The sequence below is a fragment of the Brachycentrus maculatus genome, unplaced genomic scaffold (assembly GCF_059751285.1).
Source record: "Brachycentrus maculatus isolate JH-2025_06_01 unplaced genomic scaffold, ASM5975128v1 h1tg000211l, whole genome shotgun sequence".
Lineage (NCBI taxonomy): Eukaryota > Metazoa > Arthropoda > Insecta > Trichoptera > Brachycentridae > Brachycentrus > Brachycentrus maculatus.
This window is the reverse complement of record NW_028280962.1, coordinates 551,684-563,832: the sequence shown is the minus strand read 5'-3', so window position 1 is coordinate 563,832 and position 12,149 is coordinate 551,684. Positions and strand designations below refer to the sequence as shown.

Below are 12,149 nucleotides of genomic sequence, written 5' to 3'. Positions count from 1 at the left end.
TCCACGGATCACCGATTAAAAACCAGTGGTGTAGACCATTCAAACTCTATATAAAGTTCTTTTTAAAGGAAGATATCTTTACACTAACATTTTGGAAGGACACTTTCTTAAAGTATTGTATTTTTTTAAACAGAGATGACAAACAAATCGACCTGGTGGAGCAGTTGGAAAGCGTATCGTACGTCTTGTGCGGGGACGACGTCATCACTCTTGAGAAATTCTGCCAAATATTTCAAGCCAAAGGGGTAAGAGTTTTAGACACCCTTATTAGTAAAATAAATATAATAATACAGAAAAAATAAGAGAAGAACTAAACTGGTTATCTATAAAAAGAAAGAGATTCAAATTTAATATGCTGATATTTATACATAAATTTCTAACGATAAATTACCAAAATATTTTAAGGATAAAATAGTTTTAAATAAAAATTGTTATGAACAGGATATAATAAGACTGCCATTTATGAAATAAAAAAAAAAGAGTCGCAAAATTGTTTAATGTTTAAAGGTTTGAAAATGTATGATGAGATGCCTGAATGTATAAAGAATTAAAAGAGTCTGAAAGAATTTAAAAATAAATGTTTCGTTTACTGCAAGGAAATGTTTACTTTTTATGAAGATATAGACCAGTGGTTCTGAATCTTTTTGAAGCCAGGGAGCACTTTTGATGATAAGGAAAATTCGCGGGACACCAAAAACTAAAGATTATTCGTTTAAAAATGCCATAACTAGGCGAAACAGTTTTAAACAGTGTGTGTGTTTGTGTATATTTTTTTAACAATTAAATACAACATTGTAGACCAAAAAAATCAATGTTTTAATTAACATTTAATACATAGATTAAAAAAAACACGTTAAGATATGATTAGTGAAAAGAAATCTCATTATTTTAATGCAGACAAGTTAAAAATTACAATGAGAAATAGAAATTACTCATCGGGAATATTATACATAAGTATGAGTTATGTATGTAATACGTTTTGAAAAATAAATAAATAAAACAATATTTTGTTTAATGTTAATGTCTATATTTTTTTGTGTCGAGTTATGGTCCCGTGGTTAGTGACGCGAACTGTTAAGTCAGAGTTTCTCGGTTCGAACCCCCACTGTACCACAATTTGATACCTATTTCTAATAATGAGCCGCTTAGGCTCACAGAAATAGTATGAAATTTAAATATTTGTGTAAATAATAAAAACACAAATATTTCTCTTTTATTAAAAAAAAATACATGAAAACATGAAAAAACATTTTCAAACATTCGTTTGAAAATGGATGAAGAAGGATGAAAGTAGACTGAATGCGGTCGAAATGCGATCTCTCAGAAGAATGTGCGACAAAACGATGTATGATAGATGTACGAATAGTGAAATAAGGAAGGAATGCAAAGCTGAGATAAGCATTATCGATAAAATTAAGAAAGGTGTGCTGAGATGGTTTGGACATGTAGAACGAATGAGTGAGGAAAGAACGGTAAAACAAATTTATGAGGCGAATGTTAGCGGAAAAAGAAGCAGAGGAAGACCGAGAAAAACATGGCACGATCAGGTATGCCAAATACTCGAAAGTGGTCAGGTTAGGAGTCGTAACAATCGGCGGGTATGTATGAGGAGATGCATGAACGTGGAAGAGGCGAAGAATGTTTGCAAGGACAGAGTGGTGTGGCGCTCTATTCTCTCTGCCTACCCCTGCGGGGAAGCGGCGTGATGGTTAGTTAGTTAGTTAGTTTTTTTTTATAACTAGGCGAAAAAATTATCAGAATATCAATTTTTATGTGTTTTTTAACAATAAAATACAACTTAGTAAACTCAAAAAGTCTGTGTTTGATTTAAAAATTAAAACATAAGTTTGAGATATTATGTTTTGTTGTGATTGTTTTTGTTTTGTACTTTAGATCGTTGATAAGCTGTTTCGGCTCATCGATCAAGACAATGATGGCATTGCTTCTCCTGATGAAATTCTGGAGTTTGTTAGAACTATTACAAATACCAGGTAATAAATCCACGTTCATTTATTTTTAAATCATTTCCTGCCAACCAGATCTAAGACTCCATATGTTTTTTTCCTTCTTTATTTTAAATTATTTTGCATTTCATAATATATATTATAATAACAAGTACATAAAAATATTTAATATTTTTAGAAAAAAAGATCCCACAAAGGCATGGCCTGTGTGTTGGTTTACATTTTATTTTAGGTTAAAATAAAGGGCACTGGCAAGAATACAATAGATATCAGAAATAAAAATGGATAATTGCTAATATAAACTACAGATATTTGATTTTAATTACTATTACAAAAAACATAATATTAATACAAAAAAGATCCCTCAAAGGCATGGCCTGTGTGGGTATACATTTTATTTTATGTTAAAATAAAAGGGACTGGCAAGAATACGGTAGATATCACAAATAAAATAAAATGATATAAATTTAATTCATGTTTTACTTAGTAAATACCCCTATTTTTTTTAATCTAATGTGACACGTGTTTCGATGCGTTCCGCATCATTTTCAAACACCGTATGTGAAGCTAATTCCAAATTTTATAGTTGTGTCCTCGGGACGTTGAAGGTTGAAGAGGTGGTAGTAGCTGTTTCTTAATTTTATATGCCACTACGCATGGTAGAATTGGTGAATGATGCACGTGTGTAAAGTGATCACTTAAAACAGCGTATGACGGTCGTCAGCCCCGTAAATACCCAGACTTCCATATTCTTCTTCATCTTTGATGAGATGTCAAAAAATAACATAGTTTGTGATATAATTTTCTTGTCGCAATTTGAATGATTTATAGGCCGAGAACGGGATTCGACAAGAGCAGCCTGGAATGGTTGGAGACGTTGTTCAGGCAGACTGTGGGGGATGAGAAGGAAATCAGGAGAGAAGATTTCCAGAAGATTGTTATCTCAAAGAATGTAAGTATGTACAATTTTATTCAAAAATATGAACACGCCTTTTTGCACTTGTCTCATTTTACATTTTTCTTAGGTTGTACTGTCAAATATACAAAGCCAGTGTTGTGTGTGCACATTTTTTTTTTAATGTATAGAATACACACTTAATAAATAGGCTATAATTATGATCACAAAGAATGTAATAAGGTACAATTTTATTAAAAAATATTAACACACCTTTTTGCACTTATCTCATTTTATATTTTTTATGGGTGTACTGTCAAATATACAAAGCCAGTGTGTGCAATGTGTGCGCACATTTTATTAAAATATAGAATACACACTTAACAACTAGGTTATAATTATGATCTGAAAGAATGTAAGAAGGTACAATTTTACTAAAAAATATTAACACGCCTTTTAGCACTTATCTCATTTTACATTTTTATGGGTGTACTGTCAAATATACAAAGCCAGTGTGTGCAATGTGTGCGCACATTTTTTTAAAATATAGAATACACACTTAACAACTAGGTTATAATTATGATCTGAAAGAATGTAAGAAGGTACAATTTTATTAAAAAATATTAACACGCCTTTTAGCACTTATCTCATTTTACATTTTTATGGGTGTACTGTCAAATATACAAAGCCAGTGTGTGCAATGTGTGCGCACATTTTTTTAAAATATAGAATACACACTTAACAACTAGGTTATAATTATGATCTGAAAGAATGTAAGAAGGTACAATTTTATTAAAAAATATTAACACGCCTTTTAGCACTTATCTCATTTTACATTTTTATGGGTGTACTGTCAAATATACAAAGCCAGTGTGTGCAATGTGTGCGCACATTTTTTTAAAATATAGAATACACACTTAACAACTAGGTTATAATTATGATCTGAAAGAATGTAAGAAGGTACAATTTTATTAAAAAATATTAACACGCCTTTTTGCACTTATCTCATTTTACATTTTTTATGGGTGTAATCTCAAATATACAAAGCCAGTGTTGTGTGCGCACATTTTTTTAATGTATAGAATACACACTTAATAAATAGGCTATAATTATGATCGCAAAGAATGTAATAAGGTACAATTTTATTCAAAAATATTAACACGCCTTTTTGCACTTATCTCATTTTAAATTTTTTATGGGTGTACTGTCAAATATACAAAGCCAGTGTGTGCAATGTGTGCGCACATTTTATTAAAATATAGAATACACACTTAATAATTAGGCTATAATTATGATCTCAAAGAATGTAAGGTACAATTTTATTCAAAATATTAACAAGCAATTAAAAAATTGCACTTATTTCATTTTAAATTTTTCTTAAGGATGTACTCTCAACAAAAGAAAATTAAAAATAATGTGTCCGCAATGAGTTTCCACGTGCCAAAGGGAACATTTTATGTTGTTGTTAAGTAAATTATTATTGTTTTAGTTACTTGTATATCATGAGTCATGGAACCATGGATGACATGGCCAAATGACACGATCTCTTTCGTATCTAACAGCCTCAACTATATATTTTTCAAATAAGTCTTTTACGCAAATTTTTATTTTTTTTATTTTATTGATAATGGGAGCAGGTTTTACAGCTTTATTGCGAAATATTTAAAGTTTTTGATATTGTGGTTCTTTGGATGTTTTTTATGTTTATAAATTCTTGCTCCATGCCATGTATATGATAAACAAAGGAAATTGGAGTACAACATTTTGAGTGTGTCCAAATACTTGTTCACAAATCTGGATTACCTCCAATTAGGATTTATTTTTTACATTGGCTCATCCCACCATAGATGTCTCTCGTATAGTCTATCAAGTTCAAGAACTGTGTATTGAGTTTAATCAATCCTAAGAATTAATAATAAATGTGGGAGTCGAACACTGCAATATATCGTTCCAAACATTTTTAAATTGTTGCCGACGGAGGTTAGAGGTCAAAATAAAACATGGAACAAAGGCAAAATAAAGGAATGGGTAAATGATCAAGAGTTAATTTTATGAAAATTGTAAAATGTATATAAGTATTCTTAATTTTTCTCTCTTTTGTGTATGTACATATATTAGGTTAAAATTGTTAAAAACAATAAAAAATGTATTCAAAAAGAACTCCACCGACAAGACACACAAGGTGGCTTGGTAGGTCTCTGCAAAAAATTGAATTGTGTGGTTGTCAATCATGGGTACAATTGATGAATGTTACACGTGTGTAAAGTGATCACTTGAACTTTATATTGTCTATATTCTACATAGATACATTATTTAATTATTTTTTGTAAACTGATTGCAGCCATTCTTCACAGAACGCGTATTCCAAATATTTGATAAGGATAACTCAGGGACGATATCTCTTCAGGAATTCTTGGATGCTATGCACCAGTTTGCTGGACAGTCTCCAGATGATAAGATTAGGTTTCTATTCAAAGTGTATGATCTCGATGGTAAGTAAAAAAGTACCTTCTTTTTTAACTACTGCCCGACACGTCCTACGCTAAATGCAGAAATATAACGACTGGGTAAAAGATTCGAGTGTTTTCACCCTATCTGCTTTGAAAGTTCCAAATTCAAAACTGATGATGCGTGCGAGTAAAAAAGGACCGATGTCGCCATGACATGACATTAACACAGCTTTTAAATGAAATACAATAGTTTGTACTACAGTACGGTAGCTGAGCGTGCTGACCATTACACAACGAAGACGAACATTTTATTTACATTATTATTTTATATTTTTCTTGTTATTTTAACCATTTTTATATAAAAATGATAAATGTTCCATCTCAAGATTTGACACCTATAATTTTTGCTAATTAATAATTTAAAAATCATCAATTTAACAAGAATTACAACATTTTGAGTGTGTCCAAATACTTGTTCACAAATCTGGATTATGTCCAATTATAGGAGTTATTTATCATATTATTTTTTGAAAAGAGTTTCTGCTCAATAAATAGCTTCTTTTCATCTCACCAATAAATGTCTCTAGTGACGTTCTAGTGATTCAAGAACAAAGTTTCGAAATTGGTTCAAATATGATCTTCGTGAATATTAGTGAATGCTACACGTGTGTAAAGTGATTACTTAAACAGCGTCAGCCCCGTAAATGCCCAGACTATGCCCATAATAATGCGAAATATATTTTACGTATTAAAAAAAATCGCACTACGCGGTCGGTTATTGAGAAACATTCATTACTTTTTTGCATCACACAATTTCCCCTGATGGCCGAAACGTTTATAAGAGGAAATATTAATTGTGCACGGTAATAAATGTGTCTATAACTGTATAACTAATACATCCTGTTCAATGTTTATTCGGAAACCTATATTTAAAAATACACGCATGTTGTTAAAATAGTTGAGATGCGTTTTAATAAAATTAATTTTAGTTTATTCACTGTGCCAAAAACCCGAATTTTAGGATATAGAAATTTTTCGATGCCATAATACATAAGTAAGAACCTAAATTGTTTTATTTGGCAACACCTGGTGCAAGGATGTAGGTACCTATTTTACCATTTAAATACTTATTTGGATTACGCGGTAATAACAAATATTAATCAATTAATAGAGAGTAGAGACATCTATAAATAAAATATGTTACTATTACAGGTAACTGTTTTATCTCATTCCGCATTTAAAATGTCCATATTTTGTATCGATCAGCCTGCGTCAACTCTCGATTTTTATTATTTATATATCAAAATGTCTTTATACTTAGTTCTAATTTTGTGTTTTAAAAGTAAATAAATTTACCTTAATACTTTTTTTTTAAATATGTGGCGTTATAAAAAGAAACTACAAGTATGTAATTTCTCTAATTATACAATGATGAGAAAATTCACGTTTTTTATTACATACATCACTAGTTTTCCAAGCAAAATCAAAATAACGTGTTCATTAAAAAGATAAGGTATTATAAAAAAGATTATTTATGATATTTAATACATTTTCTGGTCCAGTCGCCATTAAATGGGATAGTGAATATGTCAATAGTGAATTTGTTTTTTCCTTCTTCATTTTATTTTTACAGGTGATGGGTTGATTCAACAACGAGAAATGAGGCACGTCCTACGAGCCTGTATGGAAGAGAATGGGATGAATTTTAATGAACAACAACTCTTAGACTTATCAGACGCTTTGCTCGAAGATGCTGACCCAAAGAGAAGAGGAACTATAACTTTTGAATCCCTGAAAAATCAACTACAAAAACATGGAGGGCTCTTAGAAAATTTGACAATAAGGTAAGGATAAATACTAATAGCTATCAATGGGTTTATTATTTTGAGAAATAAAAAGACTTTGTTTTTTTATCCACTCACATTTTTATTAACAACCAACTAGTTTCGGCAACAACCTGTTGCCCTCTTCAGGGTTTAATTTATGACTAAATATCAATACTATATCGCTCACTCCTTTCAAGAACGTCATAAATCAAAAAACTTGATTTTTCAGGAGAGCGTTTTTAAAGTTTAAAAATATAACACAATGGGTTAAAAATAAATGTCAAGCTACTTATTGAACTTTTTACTGTGCAACAGATCTTTTTAGGTAAAACCTAAAGGTTTTTTCTCCATTTGAAAAATATTTATTATATTTAAAAAAATAATGAAACAATACCTTTTCTTCAAAACGCAAAAACAACACAACAAAAAAACAACACGTAAATATTAAGTTAAAAATATGCCTCTTTTGCTGGGATATAGTAAGTTTTCTGGGCATTCTGTAAACATCCACAACTGAAAATTGTCAATTTTTGATTTATGACGTTCTTGAAAGGAGTGAGCGATATATCAATATGATCCACAAAGTTAATGCTTTCAATATTCAAAACATCAAAAGGTTTATATTATTTATTATCAAGTGCACACAGCGATCCATGGAAAGATCCATGCTTGGTTTTAGCCTGAGGGATAAAATAAAAAATGAATATACCAGGATAAAAAAACATTGTAGAGGACATCATGGATCGCGTGGCAAAACTCAATTGGCAATGGGCAGGACATTGCAAGACAGGACCCCACAAGATGGACCCCAAGAATTAGACATAGACGCTATGGGGGGTAAAAACTGGCTGCAAGCGAGTGTTTTTGCCTTCAATTTTCACTCATGAATTGCATGAAATTATAGTAACTTTAAACATAAAGAGTAAATCCACTCACAAGTAGGCATAGGCTATGAAACTTATAAAGTTCAAGCCTGAGTAGGGACATGATAAACGGTGTTGCATAAGCCGTAGCTAGATTTCAGAGTCACTTGGACGTTAGGTAATTAAAAAAAAGAAATGGAAAGAAAAGGAAGAGGCCTAAATCCAGCAGTGGAGGTCAGAGGGCTCATAAAGAAGAAGAAGAAGTAGAAGAAGCTTTAAATAAATGAGATTGTTAAGATTTTTGTCCTCCTCCATAATGCAATGGATAGGTATTTTATTTTGGAAAAATTGAAAGTAATCATTTATAATACAAAATATTAAAAATTATTAAAAATGAAATAATTCCTAACGATTGTGCTGTTAAATACATTTTAGCCACATAATATAATAATAACTTTTTGAAATTTTGAAAAATTAAATTTATAAATAAGTATTATAATTCAATTAAAATCCTGGAAATTAAACACTTAACATATTTTTTAACCACTTCATGCTTATGTTTTTTTTTCACAAAAATAGAACCAAAAATATCAGGTTATCTTATATTTTATTTGGAGTTTTCACATAATTTCAAAGTTGCCAGTTCAAAAAAACAAAATCGATAGCAATCGAAGCAATAAAAAAAACTAATAAAAATAAAACTGGTCGATTTAGAAAAATCAATTACTTAAATACACAAGAAGAATGTGCGACAAAACGATGTATGATAGATGTACGAATAGTGAAATAAAGAAGGAATGCAAAGCTGAGATAAGCATTATCGATAAAATTAAGAAAGGTGTGTTGAGATGGTTTGGACATGTAGAACGAATGAGTGAGGAAAGAACGGTAAAACAAATTTACGAGGCGAATGTTAGCGGGAAAAGAAGCAGAGGAAGACCGAGAAAAACATGGCACGATCAGGTATGCCAAATACTTGAAAGTGGTCAGATTAGGAGTCGTAACAATCGGCGGGTATGTATGAGGAGATGCATGAACGTGGAAGAGGCGAAGAATGTTTGCAAGGACAGAGTGGTGTGGCGCTCTATTCTCTCTGCCTACCCCTGCGGGGAAGCGGCGTTATGGTTAGTTAGTTAGTTAGTTAGTTAAATACACAAGTAAACGCTTTTTCTAAAAGTATATTATTAAATATGTTTCCAATCACTCAACATCCCTGATCCCTTTTGACTGTGACTGCTAATCAACACAAAAAATAAAGCCACTTGAGATCTACCCAAGCTCTTTTGCCTAACAGCCAAAATATTTTAAAATTTGTTAAGTAGATAGTGTTTTAGTATTAATCAGTCTTGAAAAAGAAGCGGTTAGCTTCGAAACCGGTAGACATTATAATTAAGTTATATAAAAAAAATTATAGTGATTTTAAAACTAAGTTTTATTTTAATTATAAAATGGAAAATCACAAAGTTATCGGTGTGGAGGAGAATAGAAAGTAAAATGAAAATATACAAAACATGTGTTCGACCAATATCCACTTATGGGATTGAGGCAAGAGCAGATACTTCCAGAACAAAATCTCAACTTGGAACCTCTGAGATGAAAACTCTCCGATCCAGAACCGGAAACACATTGCGAGACCGAGTAAGAAATACCGACATCCGGAGCATGTGTAAGACAGAGGATATGGAGGCGGGGACGACAACGAAGGTGATACTGGAATGAACATATAAATAGAATTTCAGAAGACAGACTTCCACGTATCGCCCTCCGAGGCAACCCTGAAGGACGCAGACCCCCAGGCAGACCTCCGAAAAGATGGAAAGACAGCTGGGAGTCAACATCCCAAGAGCGACATGCGGAGGCACAAACAGATCCCTAGGATCTACAAAAAGAAGGAGATCAACAAAGTTATAGCTTCTAATATAAATTATGAACATTTTGCTTATTTCAATGTTATATTGCTTTATGTTTCAGCATAGACCGTTGGTTAGTCCCTCCGAAGCCCAAGCCCCCACCAGCTTCTAAACTTGGCAAGCTCCTAGCGCTGCGGCCGTACCAGCTTTCCATTCCGTACATCAAGAACAACTATGTATTCCTCATGTTCTTCGGGGCCTTCATCATAGTCAACCTCGGCCTCTTCATATCCAGAGCCATACAGTACCGAAAATCCAACGGATATGTCATCGTTGCCAGAGCGTGCGGTAAGATCTTTCAATCCTTCACTTTTATTAGGTTAAAAGGTATACTCCATAGTGTAAATGGTTAGCACGCTCAGCTACCGTACTGGAGGTCCAGGGGTCGATATTACCTGGACTATCCGTAATAGAGAATAATGGTTGAGTGGAAATGCGATGACTGACTATTCTCTGTAAATGTCTTTGCACTGTTCCGTGTCTGTCTGCTGTGCTGGACGGGGTTGTGGGCGTCTGTGTACTGGCCAACGTCGGGTCGGAATCGGATCTAGCTGACTGATTGAACTAAATACTAATCCCTTTCACTGCGTGCACCGGGGTACTTCTAGAAAATTTGGTGATGGATTTACAAACTTGTATTTATTTAGATTGGCAGTGACACGTATATTGAATGCTTTGAAATGTAAATTCACAGTAAAATCGGGATACAATTTTATATTGTATCACATTTTCAATAAATTTCGCAACTTAGTTAAAAAAAAAAATTCTTTGCAAGAGCAGGTTTGTCAGGAAGCCTAGATGCTTCTGCCCTGGACTGGTATGACGATCAAAATAATACTGCTTTTATGTCATGCAATGCCACTATCATTGGGGTGCAGATAAGGTTTTGAAGATGAAAATATATCACAATATATATCTGTTTGACTCTGGCCAATGTCTGCACCCGACGGATTCTCCATGGTAACAAGGACAGCCTGGAACTACTGGTTGTGATGGGTAGCCTGGAAGGGAAGAGAGGGAGAGGAAGATCCCCACACGATGGACCAATCAAATTTAGGCATTAGCATGCAACTCGGTGGTTGGAGCGCTACGTGCAGGGCAGTCAGGGGATAACTGGAGAAGAGTCATTGCTTCCACAAGGGTCACAACCCTCAGTAATGAGGAAAATGATAGAAAAGAGATATTTATCTAAACAGGCTAGATGGGTAGATACTTGACTATTAAATGAGCGTCGCGGGTTCGAATTCCCCCAATTGCAAAATAATTTCAAGAAGGATTTCTTTTGGTTTGGGTGTTTGTCATGTCACATTTACCTTCCCTATCCTTACTATCCTACCTGCAGACAAGCTTCTAAAAGCAGAGGATTCGCGGTTTATTCCTTTAACCTCCCTACCTTCGGGTTATTTTCCGAGATAATTCTGTAGAATAAAAATTATGATCTATAATATATAAAAAAATATATCTTGAAAATGCTCACGTTGCTCTTGATGCTCATCTCAAAATTGTTGAGATTATCCTGATCGCTGATGCGGGTGGTCGAGAAGCAGTTGGTTGAGTTGACTATACTCCGGTAGACCTTCATCATCCAGAGATTAAGATGACTGCTTCATCTTTAAAATGCTCACGTTGCTCTTGATTCTCATCTCAAAATTGTTGAGATTATCCTGATCGCTGCTGCGGGTGGTCGAGAAGCAGTTGGTTGAATTGACTATAATCCGGTAGACCTTCATCATTCCAGAAATCAAGATTACGGCTTGAAAATGCTCACGTTGCTCATGATTCTCATCTCAAAATTGTTGAGATTATCCTGATTGCTCCTGCGGGTGGTCGAGAAGCAGTTGGTTGAGTTGACTATACTCCGGTAGACCTTCGTCTTTCAGAAGGTAAAGATTACGGCTTCATCTTGAAAATGCTCACGTTGCTCATGATTCTCATCTCAAAATTGTTGAGATTATCCTGATCGCTGATGCGGGTGGTCGAGAAGCAGTTGGTTGAGTTGACTATACTCCGGTAGACCTTCATCATCCAGAGATTAAGATGACTGCTTCATCTTTAAAATGCTCACGTTGCTCTTGATTCTCATCTCAAAATTGTTGAGATTATCCTGATCGCTGCTGCGGGTGGTCGAGAAGCAGTTGGTTGAATTGACTATAATCCGGTAGACCTTCATCATTCCAGAAATCAAGATTACGGCTTGAAAATGCTCACGTTGCTCATGATTCTCATCTCAAAATTGTTGAG

The 12,149-nt window shown here is 33.5% G+C and overlaps 1 protein-coding gene across 1 annotated transcript in view; it reads left to right on the top strand.

The window, feature by feature from the left end:
- The window catches only part of Nox (NADPH oxidase), a 164,213-nt gene that overhangs the window by 133,205 nt on the left and 18,859 nt on the right, over nt 1-12,149 (top strand). Inside the window, exons 3-8 of the mRNA XM_088263984.1 lie at nt 134-245; nt 1,894-1,991; nt 2,796-2,916; nt 5,201-5,351; nt 6,943-7,153; nt 9,970-10,196. Of these exons, the coding sequence (XP_088120110.1) occupies nt 134-245; nt 1,894-1,991; nt 2,796-2,916; nt 5,201-5,351; nt 6,943-7,153; nt 9,970-10,196 (920 nt within the window). The remainder of the gene's footprint in view (nt 1-133; nt 246-1,893; nt 1,992-2,795; nt 2,917-5,200; nt 5,352-6,942; nt 7,154-9,969; nt 10,197-12,149) is intronic.